We start from the raw sequence: 20,357 nt of genomic DNA, 5'->3' as shown, positions 1-20,357 counted from the left end.
CATTTTCGTGAAAAGGGATATTGTCTCTTTCAAACGTTTGCCAATATGGTGAATGAATATTGGTATCATATAGTAGTTTTTATTTTATTTCCCTGATTAATAATGAGGTTAATCATCATTTCATATGTTTGTTAGCCATTAGGATTTTCTTTTTATTTTTAAAGATTTTTATTTATTTTTACAAAGAAGGAAAGGGAGGGATAAAGAGGAAGATGTGCAAGAGGTACGTTGATCAGTTGCCTCTCCTATGCCTCCATCTGGGGAACTGGACTGCAACCCAGGCATGTGCCCTGATGGGGAATTGAACCAGCGACCTTTTGGTTTGCAGGCCCACACCCAATCCACTGAGCCATGCTAGCCAGGGCAGGATTTCCTTTTTCAAAATAATTCTATATAAGATTTTTGTCTGTTTTTCTATTGGGTCATCTTTTTTTTAATTGATTCACACAAACTCCCTATACACTAGATACTATTACTTTGTAAGTTACATATGTTTTAAATATTTTCTCTGTTTTTCCACTTCTTTATGTCTTTTGATGAACAGAAGTCTTTAATGTTAGTATAGTTATAATTTTGCCTTTCACATTTAGATCTAAAATCCACCTGGAAGTTTTATATATGCTGTGTGCTAGGGATCAAATTTCATTTTTTAATCCATGTGGTTATCCAATTGTCCTGAACCATTTATTGAAAAATCTAGCCTGTCCCCACTAATCTGCAATGATACTTCTCCCATATATCAAGTGTCTATTTATACATGAGAACCGATATCTGAGCTGTTTGTCATGTCTGCTTATTCTTGTTCATGGTGTCATTTCCTTGCATGCTTTGTTATTTTTTTTTTTTTACTGGGAACCACTCTTGTCCGTTTAAAAACTTTTGTGGAAATGAAAATAACTTTCTCCAGAAAAGCTCTGTGTTTGGTTTGGACAGGTATTTGGGCACATAGCCAATCCTGTTCCCTCACAAACAAAGCCTGCAATTTGAAATACTCTGAAACACCCAGATGATGTAAATCCAGGCTAAGTTCTGGGAAGAGGCTAGCCTATGGCCATAGTATTTCATAACTTTTTTCCTTTCCCTTTTATAAATCTCTTCTTCACTTGGTACCAAGAGTCTTGGCCTGGCCAGGTGGCTCAATTAGTTGGAGCATCATCCTGTATGCACGTGCACACAAAAGGTTGCAGGTTTGATTCTAGCTTCCAAAGATGTATCTCACTCTCTTCATTCTTATGGGTTTATGTCTTTTCTATTGCTTTACTGTCAGTTAGGGACGTTTCAAGGAGGAGAGAAAATAAATAAGATCAATTTTCTACTTTTAATCAGAAGTCTATGCATACAGCTCAGGCTGGTTTTTGTACATTATCACCGAGGGAATGGGATGTATCGAAGATGAGCCAGCTGCTTGTTTCAAAGGTTATCATTCTGGCAACTGGGGGAATGGGGTGTGGGGTGCGGACGGACCGGGGAGGGGAGCCCCCAGAGGTGTGTGGGGAGAATGGTTAAAGAGCTAACAGGAAGACGCAGGGGCAGGCTTCTCTCTCAGCTGCAGCAGGACGGAGACAAGATAGAGGGCACAGAGAGTCTGTGCCTCAGGGTCACAGCCCACGTCACGGGGCTGCTCACCCCACTTTTGCTCCAGGAGAGGCTTCACTCCAGCAGACTGTAAACGCTAGAAACAGAAATACATATACTAGAAACGGCTAGTGCTTGACCACACGCCCTAATCCTGGGCCCGTGGCAGACACAATAATCCATCATGACGCTCTTTCCCGTGGAGCTTGGAGAGCCTGATACTCTCTCCACAGAGTGACAGGTACTGCAAACCAATCAATGTTGGCACTTGTGTTGGTGCCAACTGCCATCCTGAGACCAACAGTTTTACACCCCCCTCTCTTGCCCACCCCTAATTGCCTTGGAAACTATATGTGCAGGGATTTGCTACAAACCAGCTGGTTGGACATGAGCTGACAGAGAACCATGAAGTCAGAAGGGATAGAATCCTGCGCATTCATTTCTACAAGACCCTGGCCCTCAGCCCAGGCTCTCTTACCTGGTCCTTCAACAGGGGAAGGGTTCCCTTCTTCAAGGTCTCAGCCACAAGCTCCTTCTCCTCCGACAGCTCTGAGAGCACAAAGAAGAGTGTGGTTGGCCGAGAGGAGGGGCACAGAGTGGGACAGGGCTTCGGTGTCTGCTCAGACACAAGCATCAGGGGAGGTTCCAGAGAGCACCTGGGAGCGCTGGGTGGGAGTTATTCCAAACGGGCCCCTGCTTCCTTCCCCCTCAGCCTCCAGGAGGTCAGAGGCTGTGCCGCGGGCGAAGAGGAGGCAGTCCCTCCATCCCTGGCCTGGGGAAGATGGCTAGCTTCTGAAACCTGATGGTTAATTCCTTACAAAAGGTAAAGGCAATGTGAACCACCTTCCTCCCAAGCTTTGGTGCCCCACAGGCTCCTCCGCTCAGCATTTCCTCCACCAGCATCCATCCAGACCCCTCTGTACCCTTCCCGGCATTCAGGAAAACCAGAATGGCTTCTGTGCGTGTCTCAACCAAGACCCCAGCAGCTTAGGAGGGACCCTGCTGGGCCCTCCATCTGCAGCTCCTCGGAGTTCAGGACCTCAGACGCCTCGGGCCAGGAGACGGGGAGATGAGCGCTGGTCCCACCAGGGCGGACTGTCCGCGGTGCGCCAGCTGCCCTCCCCTGGCCCCGCCCTCCCCTGGCCCAGTTCTTCCTTGGGCCTCTTACCGCTTCATCTACAGCCTGCAGCCCCTCATCCGAGGTGAGGCACTTAGTGAGGCAGCTTAGCACATCTTCTCACTCCTTTTCAGTCAGATCCCAGAGGACTTCCACTGCGTCCTGCACCTTCTCCCCCATGTTTCCGAAATCCTCCAAGCTCAAGGACTTTCCTGTAGAGGTAGCAATTAAGAACCCAACCTACCCAACCCAGCAAACTCCATCACCAAGGCCCCTCAAGACTCCATTCTTTGTCTGTTTTTCTTCAGGAGACCAATTCGGTATCTTCCCCTCTTCCAGTCTTCTTCCCAGACACGCACCATCGTTGCTTCCTGCTCACTCCACTTCCATCTCCCTGGCTCACTCCCAGTCTAGTACCAACCCCCAACTCTTCTCCACCTCCAGGAAATCCAAACGTACTGAGTCCTTGCCATTCAAAGTACAGTCTCTAAGCCCTACTGGTTGTAGTGAGGATTCTGATGGAGTTAGAGCGGTGGTTTTTGCCTTCGCTGTGCCTGAGAATCACCTGGGGAGTGATTTTAAAAATCCTGATGTCCAGGCCCCACCCCCAGATCAATTAAATCAGAATTTCTGGAGGTGGGACTAAGGTGTCACTAGTTTTTTTTGGTTTTTGTTTTTGTTTAGTTTAGGTGTTTTTTTTTTTTGATAGTCCATAATTTGTTTATTCATTCACCCGTTGATGGATATTTGGCTATTAGAAATAAGGCCGCTATGGACATTGGTGTACAACTCTTTGTATGGATATATGCTTCATATTAGTTTCCCATAGTTGCTGTAACAAATTACCACCAGTGTAGTGGATTAAAACAACACAAATTATTTTATAGTTCTTGGGGCCAGAAGTCCCCAAATGGTTTTCACTGGGCTAAAATCAAGGTGTTGGCATATTTGCATTCCTTCAGGCATCGCTAGTTTCAAAGTTTCCCCAAGTGGCCTGTACCACCAATGAGAACCAGGTGTTTAGAGGAAACAGTTGCAACCTCCAAACTAAAGTTGAAACCTGCTTTGGGCACTGCCCTGCCTTTCTCCCCTCAACTCCCCCTGCAACACACACACACACACACACACACACACACACACACACACACTCAGTCCTTGAGGCCAGAGGGCTCAAGGGTAAAGGGGTGCAACCACCCTGAACATGGCTGGCTCCCATACCTTAGCTAGATGAATCACCATCTTTCTCTGGAAAGAAAGGAAAAGTAATCTCAGGTCACCTCCAGCCCCTGGGGACACTCTCTTCCCAGCGATGAAAGTTTCAGTTCCTGAACACTGAGCCCTCACTGCACATGCCAAGGAGCCTATATCCCCATCATGGTGTATAAATGACAAAGCACTGTATTTGCAGACCCATTCCCATATCCCCAGAGATAGGCAGCCACAGGATTCTGCCCTGAGGACTGAAAAAGACACAGAAGCGCAGAGAGTGCAGCATGCTCTCAGTCCTCAGCAAACACGTGTCAGAGCAGCGACTGGAATCTATCTCCTGACTACCCTGTTACGGCACTTAAGAATGACAGAGATTCACTCTTCTGAGCTAGCAGGGCCTTGCCGAGGCTGAACCTGTAACTTCTACAACTTCTAGGAGTTTCTTGAATTTCCACCCACATCTAGACCTCTTTCTACCTTTTCGCAAGGCCTCTTAGGTGGTACAACTCTTCTGGGATCCAGGGAAAGACTCCGAAATTCCAAAGGAAGCCACATTCAGAATCACAGGGACCTTCTAGCCTAATCCATTTATTTTAAAGTCAGGAAAACCATGGCTTGGGAGGGTATAGAGCTAGTGAGTGGGAGAGCCAGGACTAGGCCCTAGGGACTGCCTGACTCCCCAGTCCAGTGCTCCTTTTGCAGCCAGTGCTACCATGTGGGAACTGATCACGTAATTCAAATGTGCCCCCTGGGCCAGTAAGGTTTCAGTAAGGGCTGTGACCCCGCAGTCCAGCACACTGACCCACACAAAGCAAGTCAAAGTTGTCAGAGTTGGAAGCTCTAGGCCAACATGCAATCCAACCTGCTTCTCCAACAGGCACATTATTCTCCTTCCCCTACCGCCGTCCCCACCACTGGCACATCCTATTACATTCTTAGCCTGAATAATTCTACATGTCCAAGCCATTTGTAATTTGTTATCCTCTTTTCAAGAATAGTACCCTTGCCCATTCTGGAATGATGAACAGGAGGCACAGAAGCTCACTCACCTTCTGGAAAGGATTTTGGTTTTCCGGAGAAACAAATATCTAAACCAACACAAGCGGGTAGGGGGAGAGAGAGAACAGTTTTCAGAAAGACCGGTTTTCTCTAAGATCCTCCTTCCAACCCCTCCCCAATTTTCCTGTCCTGCCCTCCACCAAAAAAGTAAATACTGGGAGAGAGACTGGGAGTTACACCCCCAGGAAAGGATTAGTGTCCTGTGTCAAGATGGAGCGGATCCTTGGTTCAGCAGGGTCTGAGCAAGGAGCCTCAGTCCTTCTTCCCAGTCCTGAACCCTCCCCCTTCCTTCCTGATGAACCCCTTCAAGCTCAGCAGAGCCCCTCCAGGCTGACACAGAGGGTGCCTGAATGAACCCCCCACTCCATTTGTGTGTCAGGCTCCCCGCCCACCCTGCCCCCACCAGGCCTTGCTTACTGATCCTTTCCATGTTGGTGAAGACGAGCTGCTTTATTCGACAGCCCAGGACCAGTTTTGGGGGGATGGTTACTGCTCTTTGGCGCTAGAAAAAAGGAGCTCACATTAATTAATTCTGTTAATTGATTCACAGGTGCTTTATATTGTTATCTTGCCTGATCTTCCAAACAACCCTAGTGGGTAGAGATGTTATGCCCATTTTACAGATGCGAGAACTGAGGCTCAGAGAGCATCAGTAGGTGAGCCAGTTTCACAACTAAAAAATTTTAGAGCTGAAATTTGAACCCACATCTAACCTCAAAACACATGTTGCTTCTACTGTACATTCAACAAATGTTGTTTGAGGACATGTTTCATTCCAGGCGCTATGGCTCCTGCCCTCCTACCTCTTGGAAAGGGAGGCAAACAGTGAATAAGCAAAAAAAAAAAAAATACGCCATGTAATGAGGAACCCTGGGAGGCGCGACGAAGCTGATGAGCCCAGGGTGTCACTAGAGAGGACTGGGGAGACACTTAACGACGCCACACATGCCTTTTGGGGCAAAAGAGAAGCATAAGAAGGCCAAGGAGCAGGCAGGTCAGCTCTAGGAGGCCCAGAGGAAGAGCTGAAGAGCCTGGCGTCCAGTTTGGCATCCTCCGACCTGTAGCAGGGGGCAGGGGACCCCAGGCTGGCTCTCCACGCCCTCACCCCCGTCCCTGTTTTCCAGGACCCTAACCTTGCGTTTGCATTTGAGACTGCAAAAATCCAGCTGGTTCCAAAATGTATATTCCTGCTCACTTTGCAGGGTTTCTTCCCTTGTTGTCTCCAGAGTTTCTGTCACCAGATATAGGTCTTCTCTCCTTCTTTTTATTGATAGAAACACAGCAGGTAGCTCTCTCTTCAGTTTTCTGGAGGGAGTGTGGGGGGTGCTAGGTCAGGATCTCACGGGCCATTTCTCAGTGACACTCTTCCCCCTCCGGCAGCTAGTTCCTATTTAAGATTAAGTGCTGCTGAGGCTGAAAACCCAAGGCACAGCCACATCCCCATTGTAGCGCACTTTACCCACTGTGGGGGGCATGAGGGCGCAAAGTGGCAAGGGAGCTCACTAACGCTTGTGGAAGAAGGTACTGCACTGCGAGATCCTTCGCACGCCATTGCCTCTCACCCTCACTGCAAGCCTGTGATGTGGACAGAGTTGCATCCATTTTTCACTTGAGGCAATTGAGGCTCAGAGACAGATGATAAGTGTAGAACTGGGATTCAAGGCCTGCTCTGTAAGAGTTCAGAGCATGTGCCCTTCCCACGGCACTGAGAGAGGCATCTGCCCTGCCCACGACACCCCCTTCTCTGAGAAGGGGCTCCAGCTCCTGGAACTGGTCCCTGGGGCCTGGGCGCACGCTCCACTTGTGGGCTCCAGGAGGCATCTCTGATCCCATGAGGAGATTCATTTTGTGACTAAAAACAGCCTGAAAGAGCTTCTGGTGTTTGCAACCAAGGTCCCCCAAGGAAGACTCACAGCCTTGCCCCTGCCGGCCCTCCCCCCGGCCCCCGCCCGTCTGGCACCCTGCCCCCGACTCTGTGCACGCACCACTCAGCCTCCCCCTGGAAACAATGGGCCTTCTAGAAAAAAAAAACTGAGCTCCCTTAGGAAAGTTCCAGAGACTCCTCCCCAGCAATACTATGGTGGGAAGAGGTAGCTCAAAGGACCAGTAAAATTTCACTTTAAGTCTTTCCATTTTTAATTAAAAAAGGCATCCACCCATTCAGGGAGGGTTAACCCAGGAGAACCATGGGCCCCCTTTCCCTGAGCTGCTCCACACTGTCCAACAATACCAGCTATGGAAGGAAACACCAGCACTAGCAACAAAACAATGGCTGAGGGGAAGGCTGGTGAGGTCCCTTTAAGCCCACTGGAAGCACTTCAACTATCAGAACCTCTGTGGCACTTGATTGGTGCCATCCAGGTGGGAGGGCTGGTGGCACTTTCTGTGCAGGAAATGTTCTACAGGGCTGCTTTATGGTCACTGTGCTTCCCCTCAGCTCTCTTACCAATCACCCGCTGGGGATAAACGCAGAGAGGTTAGTAACGTCAATTCCTGACCGTGACTTAGTTGTTCCTAGTCCAGTGAAGGCGAGGGACATGACAACCTCTGGCTCACCACAAAGCAGGGTGAAATAAGCACAAGGTACAGGTTTGGGTACAGGAAAAGCAGATGAGAGTGGTACCTTGAAACCAGCAGGTTTTGGCCCAGAAAACTCAGTCACCCTGGAGGACAGCAGGAATAGGGGTGAATTGGGGGCGTCAGAAAAAGGTTCCTGGAGGCTGACCCTGGAAGAACAGGACAGCTTCCTGAAGGTGGAGAAGGGGAGGGCAGGGTGCCCGAGTACAGGACTGGGTGGGGGTGCTGGGAGTGGGCGGTGAGGCTGCCTGCACCTCAGGCTCCCTTGGCGCCCGCAATGGCCTTCTCCTTCTCCCCACTGCTACCCCCCTCCAGCCTCACCTCTTCTGGAGGGAATCCAGATATTGCTGGGATATCCTGGACCCCAACATCATGATGCTTTGCTCTCTCAACACATGGAAGCTCCCTTCAATTTTTATTTGTTTAGGCAATTTCACTTTCAGCCCCCCGGCGGACTCTACCCCATCCGCAACCTGGAACTCAGCCTTTCCAGCTGGAAAGAGAAGCGGAAAAATCACACTGATCTCTGAATTTCCAGGGGGAAATGCATTTTGGAACTGGTGAGACATGACAGAACCGGAAATAGTGCCTGAAATCAGTCCTGTACGTGCGATACTAATGTCTCAGGATGTATTTGTTTCTCGAGCAACGTACAAGTGTGCATGTACTTTAGCAGACGGAAAAGGCAAATCAAACCTTACACACACAAAGAGTACGGCATGGAAGAGGGATAAAAGACTAATTTTACAGTGGAGAACCCTGATGAACACTGCTTCAGCCAGGTGAGCAAGATACACATCAACAGTGAAAGGCGTGCTGATAGGATGTACCCTTGATCTGCTGTAATGAGAATGGCACTTTACCTCCGTGGTTTCCCATCCCCAAACCCATTATTACCTCAGTTTAACCATCAGACAAATTCCAACAGAGAGGCGTCCTACAACTATACCTGACCAGGACTCCTGGAAACTGTAAAGGTCCTCAAACACAAGGGGAGTCTGAGAAGCTGTCACAGCCAAGGGGGGCCTAAGGAGGCAGGACGACTAAAGGTGCTGCGGGATCTGGGATGGGGCCCTGGAACAGGAAAGGGACATCAGGTAAATTAACATAACCTCAATGAAGTGTGGGCTTCAGATAGCAAAACCAAACAGACAAAAAAAATCCTATGTACACGTTAACAACGCCATCAGCACCGTGCAGTTAAAAAAGAAATAAAGAACCCATCTGAAAAGGGAGCAGGCCAAGTCGCTAAAAATCAGTTTAAATGACCAACTCACTCCCTCTGCCTCTGAATGTTTTATGCAAATAGACAGGCTTTCCCTTAAAGGAGGTTAAACTGACTTAGTGAAATTTTTATGATCACAGCAAAATATCCTAGTCCTGGTTTAAAGTGTCTTCTTGTTTCCAGTGAATGGTCATTTGGCGAACTGAGTGAGAACCAGCTTTCAGTAAAGTGGCTCTTGGCAATTTGCTTTTCAGAGATTTGACTCCGTGTCTTTGAAAAAGACTACTCGGAAAATTTCCTCAAGCCCCTTGCTTACTTAATTAAATTCCAATATGAGAACACCCGCCACCTCCGAGTCATGGGAACACTGTTCTTGGTCACATAACAGCAAGGCCTGGCACATGGCAGGTGCTCTGAAACCATACAGCGGCACCGGCGGCACTGTTCTCCATCTCACGATGAGACCCAAATGGGCTATAGCCGCGCTGTCTGAGCTGTAAAACGCCTCTGCGTGAGGTGTGAGGCACGGATGGAGGTCTCCAAGCGAGGGTTCAGTAACACTAACCCTGGGGCTTCTCAAACCCTCTAGAAAACCAAGAATAGCTGAGCGCGGAAGCAAGAGACACAGTAGACTTCTCTGTGATCCCCTTAAGCCTTGGAGGAGTTCTGCTCCCCAACCACTTAGTCGCGACCTCCAGGGAACACGAAGGGATAATAATAACCGCCACAGCAGGATGATTGGGGCAAACTTTTATTGAGTGTTCCTTCTGTGCAGGCACTGTGATAAGTGATTTACGAAATTTCTCTCATTTGATTCTTGCAACAGTCTGAGACAGTTGAGAAAAGCTGTTCAGTGGTCACCCGGCCGGTAAGTGGCAGAGCCAGACTTAGAAGCCAGATGCCCCTGGCCCTAAAGCCGGTGTCTTTTCTTAACTGCTAAGTGGAAGACCTCCATTTATTTAGCCACTTAAATGATAAACATATAAACACAGGAGAAGACATCGGCTGATTTTAAAACAAATTATTTACAAAGGGAAAAAATGGGAAAGGCAGCCCTGACCGGTGTGGCTCCGTTGGTTGGGCGTCGCACTGCAAAGTGAAAGATCACCGGTTCGATTACCGCCAGACACAAACCTGGGCACATATGAGAGGCAACCGATCGATGTTGCTCTCCCACTCTTCCTCCCTCCCTTCCCCCCTCTCTAAAAATAAATAAATAAAATATATTTTTTAAAGCCAGTACTAAATTATCTTTTTTAAAAAGCGGGTGGCAGGAAAAGAAAACTATTTAGGAATAGTTTCCAAGAAAAACAAACTCCCGCTTCCCTCATTCCCTTCTCCCGTGCCGCTCGTCCGTGCATTTCTTCAGTTGAGGTGTGTGGACGTGTTCATACAAAGTCCACAGTTTCTCTGTTGATTGGTTGACTTGATGGCGGGCAATGGGGAGTTGAGGGTGGGGTGGAGCGGGAGGGAGCCGTCTCCTCGCGGCCATCTCTCACGCACCTCATACTGACCTGGGCACCCAGAATCCAGCTTATCAAACTGCTCTTCACCGTCCTCCCTCTCCAGTATGTCCTGCAGGGTGAGGCCTGTGCAGCAGTAACGGTGTCCGAATAAACCTCTCTTCCCCGCCACCAGACATAGGCAATGAAGCCTGTCAGCGTCAACGATGCTTCTGACTCCATTCCTATCACCTCCAGCATCCAGCTCATGGACCACGGCTCTTGTGATTGTCTCAAATACACTGGGCATTGTGCCTGGACCTCCTGGAAACAGGAGCCAACTTCAGTGTAGCGGATATGGGTTCAGGTTTTTAAATCTACCTTTGGCAGCTTGGGGTCAAGGAAGGTCCAAAGGTTCTAGGACAACCACGACTTGGAATTATTTGCCTTCCCTGTTTCTGGAAGGTGAGGTGGTCTCTACACACTAAGGCAGGGTGACCAACACAAACACCAGGCATCCTTCGGGAGGAAGGATGGAGCAGTGATTGCCCCCCACGGAAAGTGAGACCTGTTTTCTGCATCTCCCACAGCAGACCGCTCCCCTGCCCGGCGGGACAGCGAGGGGTGGGGAGGCAGGCACCCATCCCCTAGCCAGACTCCTGCCAGTGCTGCTGAGAGAGGGCCCAGGAGGGGGTGAGGAGTGTGGCGGCCAGGCCTCGCATTACCAGCCCTAACCGATTACGTCTTCCTTTGGCTCGGCTCCTGGGCCTCCCTCCCTTGCTGTGTCCTGCAAGGCAGTCTCATGGGTGCCCCTACCAACCATTTCCCTGCAAGAGGGTGGTAAGTCTGCCTCAGAAGGAAACAAAAGGGAAAGGACGGAGTGCGACAGTGGCCAGGAGCTGGGCACCTCCAGCTCCTCTCTCCTCAGTTTCTGGTCACCTTCTGCAGCGTCCCTTTACATTTGGTAAAATAAAGTGAATCCCAAAATGCCACCTGGGACATCCTCTCCCACCCCCTCTCCCCATCACCCTCTACTGGTCTACAGTGGCCCCTGTACCGCTCTCCCTGCCCTGTGGGACCCTCCATAGGCTTGTCGCCAGTCTGGTCTGACCCACCGGCTCTTTCCCTGTTTCTATTCAGCAGCAGCTCTGTACCCACCGCATTGGACCTTTCAGGCTCTCTTACCTCCACAGGCTTCTTACTCTGTCCTCTTCCAATCAGCCCCTTGGCAATTCCTTTGAGATCTCTTTCCCTTTCCTCAGGCTCCTTTGCTTCCCTCCGGAGGCCAGGCCTCCCCTCACAAGCCTCCCCACTCACCTCTGACCCCCTCCTCGTAAGCCCCCTCGGCTGGCCCTGGCACCTGCTCATCCAAGCCCACTTTTCTGTCCCTGCCCCCGTTACGGTATCCAACTCTCAACTCACTCCCAACTTAGAAGCTCTGCTGGGTGTCTGGACAGGCACTGCCCCAGGCCCACAAGCCCAACCACTTCTTCTCTGTCCTCAGCTGCTCACCAGAAATGGAAGTTATGAAAATCCTGCCTGTAAGGTCTCTGCACAATTCCTGGACAAGTGTCTCAGGAAGCTGCAAGAAGGGAATTGAAAGGAACTGGAAAGCTGTGTAGGGATATATGCCCCACCTCTCAGACCTTTGGCAAAGCTACATTATGGTTGGGCTGGAGGCAGATAAGGCCAGAGATAAGCAGCTCTTCCCTCCTTTTGAACCCAGGGAGCAGCTGGCATGTCTGTATCTGTGCCTGACTTATGTTCTAGGTGAGTAGGTGAGATGGGCCAGGGAGCGGTGCAGAACCAGGCACGCTAGGCCATGCCATCCAATGAGTCTGGAATAAATAGAATATGAGTGGGCAGCAACCAAGTGCCAGCAGGCAATGGCCATGGCTGTGTTAGGGATACGAGAGCGATCTAGCCAGAACCAGTTACCCAAATGCCATGCGACAGCGGGCAACGCTGAAGACTCAGAGCACCAGTAGTAGGGACAGGCTGAGTCAGTATGGAGGACTCTCAGGAAGACGCCTCCGTCTGTCCTCTTCACCCACCTCTGCTGCCAGGGAGAGACCTCCGGCTCCACCCCTCAGTCAGAAATAGCCACCCAAGTGAACCCCACCTACCTTCTGGCCCCTGCCTCCCTCGGTTCCAAAAGAACATTTCAGGAGGTAATGATGGTAGTCCTAACAATAGTAATACTGACACGCTTACCCTGTGTTGAGCATTTACTACATGCCAGGCATCACGCTAATCTTCACAGTAACCCTGAGAGAGAGAATACCTTTACACAACAGAGGAAAGCACCGAAACTCAGAGAAGGAACCTAACAAGGCCACAAAGCCAGGAAGTGGCAGAGCTGGGATTTGCACACAGATTATTGTCGATGTGCCCCAGGCCCTCACCTGACTGCACTTGCAGGTCCAGGGAAGGTCCCAGGGCACCCCCGCCTCTAGGACTGAGCCCGGCGGCTGCATTTCTCCCACCCCCAGCCCCCGGTGCTGTGAGGGCCTCACTCAGAGGCAGGCAGGGGGCGGGGTGGTAGGCGGACTTGGGCAAAGGTCCTGCAGCCTTCCTGACGCCCCCTCCACGGACGCTGTGATGCTGGACTAGGGCCAGAGAGGCACCCAGGCGGCCGGGGGCGGCTCCTCCCTCCTACCGGGGACTTTGTACCTGTCCTGGGACTAGCAGATGAATACTGCGATGAATACTGCTAGGGACACAGTGAAAGGCTGGGAACCTGCGATAAGAGTTCAGAGAGATTAAGAGTTCCTTCACCTCTGCCCTCTCTGGCCACTTAAGCCTGAATAAATGCTGGGGGTTACCTCTTCCCCTCCCACTCATGCTTATGTCGGAGAGAAGGAAGCACAAAGATTCCTCTAAGAAAGGCCAGGAGGAGGTGCAGCCCTCCCAGGGAGGGAGGACGGGGGAAGAGAAGTCAGACCAGGGGCGGGGGGAGGCATTCAGAGGAAAGGACTGGGCACCCCTAGGGACTCCGGCTTCATTTATGAAGCCACTGCTGGACTGACCTCCTGCCTGGCCATGGCGTAAGCCGCCTGTCTGCCAGCCCAGCCTGTGGAGGCCAGAGGTGGAAGTTCTGTCAGAGGTTCCAACAGCCAAAGTCACAGTGCAGAGTCCTGCTCTCTGCCTGTGGCTGCTTCCTCCCCTCAGTTGCTTGCTCTGCTGGGGACAGGGGAGGAGCAGCAGTGCCAGGGTCCCTTTCACTCCCCAGGCAGAGGGTCCAACGGATGCGCCCACACTGCTCTCGTTGGCAGCGGCGGCCCACGCTCCTGCCCGCCTCCCCAGGGCCCTCCAGGAACCAGACGCCAGACTCAGGGGGAAAGAGGAACACACTGTCCTTTATTTGTGTTTCTCAGAATACTGTACAAAGGGAGTAAAAATCCTATTCACACGTTGCTTAGAAAGATTTTGAGGTGAAAGTTCCCTATGATACATGGGGTGGGGGTGGGGGGACCAAGAGGCAGAAAACAGAGCCAGTGACCTCCCCTCATCCCTCAGGGCCCTGGGAGGGGGCACGGGCATGCGCACTCGCCTTTTCTGAAGTAAAACAGACCCTCGTCAGATCGGGGCGGGAGAAGGCGGCTCCTCTCCAGCGGAGCTCAGGCTCCTGCCCCACTGCTTCCCCTCAGGGCGAGGAGACAGTGCCTGCAGGCCACCCCCCCTTGCTCCATCCACTGCCCTGCACCAGCAGGGACTGTGCAGGACTCTGCAGCCCACCGGCCCGTTGGGGGTGACCTCCACAGCCCCCCATGTGCACGCTCCCTGAGAGGCCCTGCCCCAGCGCCCGCCTACACCAGGGGGCTGCAAGGGGAAGGGCTGCAGAAGGGCGCCCCCATTCACCGTTCCTGTCCCGGCTTCCCCCACCCCTCACGCCTGCAAACGGCAGCGCCAAGCTGGACTGGGGTGTAATGACTAACAGGCCCCTTACACCCATCTCCACCCTCACACCAACCCAGGAGCTTCGAACCCACAGCAGCCTCCCTCCCCCTCAGCGCCACATGCTGTGGGTAAATCAGCTCTCCAAGGCTGACCCCTCCTTGACTACTTCCCAAAGGATGAGGCTGCGTCTAGCTTCCGTCCCCTCCCTCCCTCTCACCAACTCTGCTGCTCTGTGACTCCCTTTTTCTGAGTCTCAACTCACCATCCACACCCCTTCTCCCACCCCCTTCCCACCTCCACCAGAGGAAGATGGCAGCAGCCCTGGTCCCCTCACCTCTGGGACCTGGCCACCCACACGCAGCCCCACCACCCCTCTGCTTACCCTCCCTGCTACGACCCACTCCCCAGGGTGGGTCGTAGGGGAGCTGCCAAAAGCATGAGGCTTTGATTACATGGTTCTCCATTCGGGGGGACGAGGCGCCGCCATGCGCCGGCCTTCACACGTACCAGCACACACTGAGGATCACGCTAACAGTTCATGACTAAAGTGAAGCAACAGAGAAGCTGTACCATCCCCTCACAGGGGCTAAAGTGCTTTAGTGGTCTGAGGACAAGCGAGTGAGCAGGGGGTTTCCCTGGCCTCTTGTCCCAACCTCACAGGTCTGTGTTCAGCCTGGGAGCCCAGCCCATCCATGACCACCCCCATGGAATCTCTATCCAAAAGGTAAAAGAAAAAAGATCAAAAAAAATCAGAAGGGTCAGAGCCCAGGGCAGAAGGGGCCAGGGCAGGGGGTCCTACCCCAACCCTACTACAAGCTACTTCAAGTCGGCTACTGGGGGAAGTGAGGGGGAAACTAGGGCCCAGAGGCTCAACCCCCATCTCTGGCAGCTTCCGGAGGCTCCTCTGTCTTCAGCAACACAGCACAGACTTCTATGCCTCTCCTGCCACCTGGGCAGGGAAAGGGGCCGTACCCTCAGTACTTATTGATTCCAAAAATCCGGACTCCATGGAGCTGGGGTAGCTTGGGGATGAGCACGCTCATCAAAGACACAGTGTTGAGGATGAAATGGATCTGGTCATACTTGGTATAGAAGCTGGTGAGAAAGTATCTGGTGGAAAAGGTTAGAGAGAGGTATAAGATTCTGTTTGGAGGACCCCTTCCTCCCTCACTTCCTGGGTGGGGAGAGGCAAATCCCTTAGAGCTGAGAAATTATGGGAAAGGCCCCCAGAACAGATGTAGATGGCAGTATCTCTCCAGAAAAAGAGGTCCCTCCCACCCAGGCTCCCTTGCTTTACCTCAGGCCTGTAGGCCTGTCCCACCCGCAGGAAGGAAGCCCCAGCTGAAGAAACAGGGCCAGGGGGGCCCAAAGCCTGAGCCCAGCACAGGACCAGAGATGCTCCAACTTCCCTTCCTTTCCTCATTGCTATGCCAAGAGCCAAACTGGGGAGGGGTTGGGCCTGGTGCCCCAGGCCTTGGCCGGCCTGCTCACGTCCTTCTCTACCCAAGGCACTCACAGCACGATGGGCGTGATGGTCAAGAACTTCCGAGATGCTGTGAACTGAACCCCGTAGTCCATCTGCTCCCAGTGGGTTAGCAACCTTGCCTTGCCCTGGTCCGGGGTCTCGAAGGGTGTCCCCTTCACCGTGTGCAGGAAGATGTACATACCCTGGAGGGAGGAGCCTTCATTAGGGGACACAAAAGGCAAAAGGCCCTCCAGCTCGGCTCCTCCGCCTGGTCACAGAAGTGGGCTCCAGATGACGTGGAGCCTCCCTCTGGCTGGCGGAGGCATGCTGGACGGAGGTCAGGATGGAGCAGCTAGGAGCCTGGCAGGAGAGTGGGGGTGAGAGGGCAGGCCTGACGCAAGGAGACACGTGGGAGGTGATGTAGAACCGTTTTCCAGCCCCGGGGTTGTCTCCCTGTGCCAGCTGGCGGGGGGGCGGGGCGGGGCGCAGAGGGGCAGAGCTGATGGGAAGGCACCGGAGCCCCTGCCTGCCCACCAAAAGGGCACAAGGTAGCAAGCAGGTGGCAAAGGGGCAGAGAAGCAAGAGTCAAAGATGGTTGGAGATCCTAACTTGGAAAGAGGGCTTTTCGGGACCAGGCTAGGCACCTGGGTCCTGGGGACTCTTTGGGACCCTAAGTTCAGCTCTCAATGGCTCATCTTCCAGGTCCACAAGCTATCCCACCGTGGAGGTGAGGGCACATCTGCAGACTTTAGTCCTCTTATTGGAGGGCACAGGGCTGGAACCCAGAAGGGGGAGCAGGGCGGAGATGAGAGCTGGGTCTGGCTCTGGTGACAGCTGTCAGCATGTCACCTTGACTTCTTGCCCATGTCTGGGGGCTCCTTCTACTCCTCAGTCCCACCGGAGCGGCCCCTATGGTCAGGGCAGGCAGCAAACAGGCCCTCACCATGTTGTGGATGAGGTTGGTGAGGGTCCAGACGACAGGGACGCTCACGAAGGGGATGCTGAGCAGCACGACGTGGAGAAGCCCGATGGCCAGCACGTAGGAGAGCCAGATGCCGCGGCTGTTCATCACCCGTGTGTTCGGGTTCACCTCGCTGTGAGCCGTGCCCACGTTCATCCTGCTGCCCCTCTCCTGCCGCTGCTCTGCAAACAAGCAGCACAGGTGAGACAGGTCACACCACTTTCCCTGCCCCCTCACACCCTCCAAATCCTGCAGGAGGGAGGTTCTGCTCTCCCCAAGAACTCCAGGCAGTTCTACCGTTTTGATTCACATACAAAAGGGCCAGAGAATGTCCATGTGGACTTAACCCTATTCATTTCCCAATGCTGGGCTGGGATAAACACCATATGTCATCCAATCAGAGCAGCACCCTCCCAGGCCAGTGACCTGGCTGTACAGGTCAAGAAGCAACCAGCCCCAGAGCACAGAAACCATTGCCCCTCCTCCAGTCTCATCCTCCAGAGCATTCCCAGGAGCACCCTCTTCCCACAAAGACCAGGGAAGGAGAGAAGAGGCCTGTCCCCTAAGAATCAGTCAGCATAACCCCTGCCGGACTGTCTCATGGAGGACTGATATGGGACATCTCCCCCTTCCCCACCTTCCCCATCAGAAGGAATAAAAGGAGGTGGAGTCTGCAAGGAGGGCGGTGGATGAAATATTTGCGGGGGAGTCATTGCTTATACCCATCTCCCCTAATTCTCCGGTCCTAGGTCTGCATCAATCCGGACCCAGGAGGATGGACAGGATAGGAAGAGGGAGGGAGGGAAGAAAGAAAACAACTAACCAGGGACAACCTTTGCCCAGACCTGGAGGCGTTCTTCTCAGCGACACCAAACAACCCATCCAGATGTTTTATCCATTTGGCAGCCATTTAGACTAACCCTCGTGATGCCGCCTACTCTGCTGCCAAACCACCAGGGCCCTTTTCCCCACCAGAAAGGCGAGTACAGAGAGCATGGCCAACATCTACAGCTCCCACAGTGGCTGGAACCCACATCGACATAAGCCTCCTGAGGCTGCAGAACCACACCTGTGGCCTCTCTCCTGCCCCCTCCCCACTCTGCCCTCTGCCCCACCCATCCTCACCTCAGTCTCCTTTCCCAGCACATTTCCAGGTGTGAGTTGCACCATGCCTCCCCTTGCCCAGCTCTGATGGTGGAAACGTGCAGCATGAGGAATGAGAGGAACAGCCCTTCATGCCCAGGAAGCAATGCAACCCAGTTGCATTCCTGGATGCAGGCAAGGAAGGGTTGTACAGTCCCTGGTCCAGAGCCTGACTGCCCCCAGATCCCTGAGAGCCCTGAGACCAGCAGGAGACGGGAACAGATGGTGGCTTTGTACTGGCTCACCTCCTGAGCTGAGGGAAGGTCCTGCTTGATAAAGACCCTAAGGTCATCACCACGGTAACAACCTCATCTTTCCTGGGAACACAAAACGGGTCCCAGATGGGGGTATCCTAGAAGTACCCAGAAGGCCACCTCCCTCACCCTGCTGCAATGAACCCCCTCAGATTCAGTTGCTAATTATCTCTGACTAGGATCCCAGCCAAACCTGTGTAGGCGCCAGAATTCTCAAGAAGCACTTCCTTAGTTCCAGGATGATGGGAACAAGTTTGCTCTTCTCAGACAGCTCAAAGCTTAGAGACCTCGGGGCGGGGGGGGGGGGGGGGGGTGACGTGACACACACCACACTTCCCAATATGCAAACAGACATGAGATGACCAGGGTGCATCCTGGAAGAAGCGATGCTCCTGGGGCCCATCAGCTCAGCCCATTAGGCTGGATAATTGGGCCCAACAGAAGCCCAAGGAACTAGAACACCAGGGCTGGCTCAGCTGTTTACCTTCCCAGGGGGTTCAGTTACCCTAACATAGCTCCTGGGAATGTACTATGCAAAAGCCTCCACCTTGGGGTGGGGAAGGGGGTGGGGTGGGGGCGCTGGCTAGGAACTGAGGGCTCTGCAGGGCTTGCTACTGACTACGGAGAGAGAAACACTTCCCAGAGTCTACCAGAAGCTGCTGCCCCCACCCCACTTCTCCCTAACCTAGGCACACAGATGGAAGAAGTAGAGACCTCTAGCGCTCCCTGGTATTTTGTCCAGGCATACCAAGAACCTTGCCGAATCCCAGGTTATTCTACACTCCTTTCTGGTTGAAATGGGCATCCAAGGAAGCCCGATGAGTCTAGGAGGGGCCTACATTTAGGACCTGTCACCCTGCAAAGCTTCTTCCTGGGCCTTAACATTAACTGACCTGAAAGAAGAAATACCAGGAGACACTTTCCCACCCCCACCCCCGGCCCCGACCCCCTGCCAAAGACAGGCCAGATCAATAAACTAAGAAAAAGATTGGCAGCCAGGAAACACTCTTGAGCCTTTTGTGTGACTAAGGGTACCGTTTCACTTTCATTAGTAAAATAACCAATTGCCCCTCACTCAGAAGGAGAGACCTTAAGAGAAGAAGTTGGCGGAAATAAACCAAGTCCATAGCAGCTGAAGCTGAAAAGTTCTGAGGCCTTAAGCTGGCAGGTGGCTGCCTGTGCCAGTCCCTGATGTGGTTTCATAACCTGCCTCAAACCAGAGCCTGCAGCAACTCTGTTCTGTTAACTACTTTCTTGCTGGTAGCTCTTTCCTCCTCCTCTCCCTTCCCCCCTGACTCCACACACAAATATCCCTGCCCAGCGTGTCTGTCAGACACCTAAGACAAGGCCACAGTGCGTCCCAGGGCAGCTGCCAGGTAGGTGAGCGATTATCATTCTCTCCCCCAAATAAAGGCAGCCCTTTAAGCAACAAACCTTTTCCCTTCTGGGTGCCGAGCACCAAACAGCCAAGCCTGCAACTGGACCCCAACGGGGAGTCCTTGGCAGTATGCCACAATGCCATTTTCATTCTGCCCACCTCTCAAACTGCTGGGCCACAGAAGCTCACCTCTCAGCTCTGGCCCTGCCTCCTGGACTCCAAAAGGCGGTGGAAATGGAAAGAAGGAGAGTACTGGGGTGAACCCCCACTAGCCCAGGGAGAAGGCGAAGCGACGAGGCCGAGTCCTCACTATTGTTGGGGTTTTCTGAGTGGGATCTCAAGACGAAGGGGAGTCTCCCGCTCCGCTCCTCAGCCTGGGACCTCGCGCTCGGAGACTGGCCTGGTCCAGAACCTCACCCCCACCTCCACGCGTTCACCCAGCCCTGGAAGCGGCCAAACCTTCCCCCCACCCCCAAAGCCAAGCCGCTCCCGGCCCCTCACCCCGAGCTCGAGCGGTACCCCCACAACGCTCCACCTCCCGCCTCCGTCCCCATTTTCTCCTTGGGGCATCCCTCGAGCTGACGCACGCCCCCACCTCCGCTCACTATGCCCCCAGTGCCCTCCAGCCTGGGGCGCCTCCCCTTCAGCTCCCACCTCCTTTCTCGCCCTACCTCTAGCACCAGGAGCCTCCCGGTTCGGCCAACCAGAGGCCTCTCGTTCAGACTCACCGTGCGGTGTCAGAAGTCTAGGGCCCTCGAGGGCCCGGGAGAGGTGCCCGGGGGCGGGGGCCGCTGCAGCTAAAGCAGCTGTAACAACCCGCGGCGGTAGCCACCCCGCTGGCAGCTCCGGCCGAATCAGCGCCCCGCGCCAGCCCCCATTACGTCACCACACAGCGCCGTCTGCCCGATGCCTCCTGGGAGTTGTAGTTTTTACCCCTTCCACGGTTGGTCCCGCCCGCTGCCTCCTGAGACTTGTGGTTCCCCCTTCCTCCCCTGCGCCCCAGCGCCCTACTCCAGCCCCGGCGTCTCTGGGCCACTCGGACGTTTCAACAG

General features: G+C 53.2%; 2 protein-coding genes across 2 annotated transcripts; both read right to left on the bottom strand.

Annotated features, from left to right (window-relative positions):
- Positions 1-1,410: 1,410 nt before the first annotated feature.
- Positions 1,411-10,514, bottom strand: GSDMB (gasdermin B). The gene is given in 14 exon segments (XM_054593850.1): positions 1,411-1,527; positions 1,529-1,672; positions 2,054-2,124; positions 2,499-2,563; positions 2,565-2,623; positions 2,744-2,904; positions 3,911-3,937; positions 4,951-4,989; positions 5,378-5,462; positions 6,094-6,265; positions 7,584-7,604; positions 7,606-7,707; positions 7,859-8,030; positions 10,277-10,514. Coding segments are annotated over 14 exon segments (1,473 nt in total).
- A 3,029-nt stretch (positions 10,515-13,543) lies between these two features.
- Positions 13,544-20,151, bottom strand: ORMDL3 (ORMDL sphingolipid biosynthesis regulator 3). Its single transcript, XM_054593863.1, has 4 exons — positions 20,034-20,151; positions 16,513-16,712; positions 15,621-15,772; positions 13,544-15,214 (listed from the first exon to the last, which is right to left on the bottom strand). The coding sequence occupies exons 2-4, from the start codon at positions 16,684-16,686 to the stop codon at positions 15,079-15,081; spliced, it is 462 nt and encodes a 153-aa protein (XP_054449838.1). The 5' UTR covers positions 16,687-16,712; positions 20,034-20,151; the 3' UTR covers positions 13,544-15,078.
- Between the last annotated feature and the right edge of the window lie 206 nt (positions 20,152-20,357).

This window comes from Pteronotus mesoamericanus, unplaced genomic scaffold, assembly GCF_021234165.1.
Source record: "Pteronotus mesoamericanus isolate MK-2021 breed Mesoamerican mustached bat unplaced genomic scaffold, CSHL_Meso_final scaffold_476, whole genome shotgun sequence".
In the NCBI taxonomy this organism is placed as follows: Eukaryota; Metazoa; Chordata; class Mammalia; order Chiroptera; family Mormoopidae; genus Pteronotus; species Pteronotus mesoamericanus.
This window is presented reverse-complemented; position numbering and strand designations above follow the sequence as displayed.

Excerpts from the sequence above, each read along its gene's own strand:
- ORMDL3 (XM_054593863.1), bottom strand. The coding sequence starts at position 16,686 with ATGAACGTGGGCACGGCTCACAGCGAGGTGAACCCGAACACACGGGTG. Across the intron at positions 15,773-16,512 it reads CCAACCTCATCCACAACATG|GGTATGTACATCTTCCTGCA; the intron begins GTGAGGGCCTGT and ends TCCTCCCTCCAG. Across the intron at positions 15,215-15,620 it reads ACCATCACGCCCATCGTGCT|ATACTTTCTCACCAGCTTCT; the intron begins GTGAGTGCCTTG and ends CTTTTCCACCAG.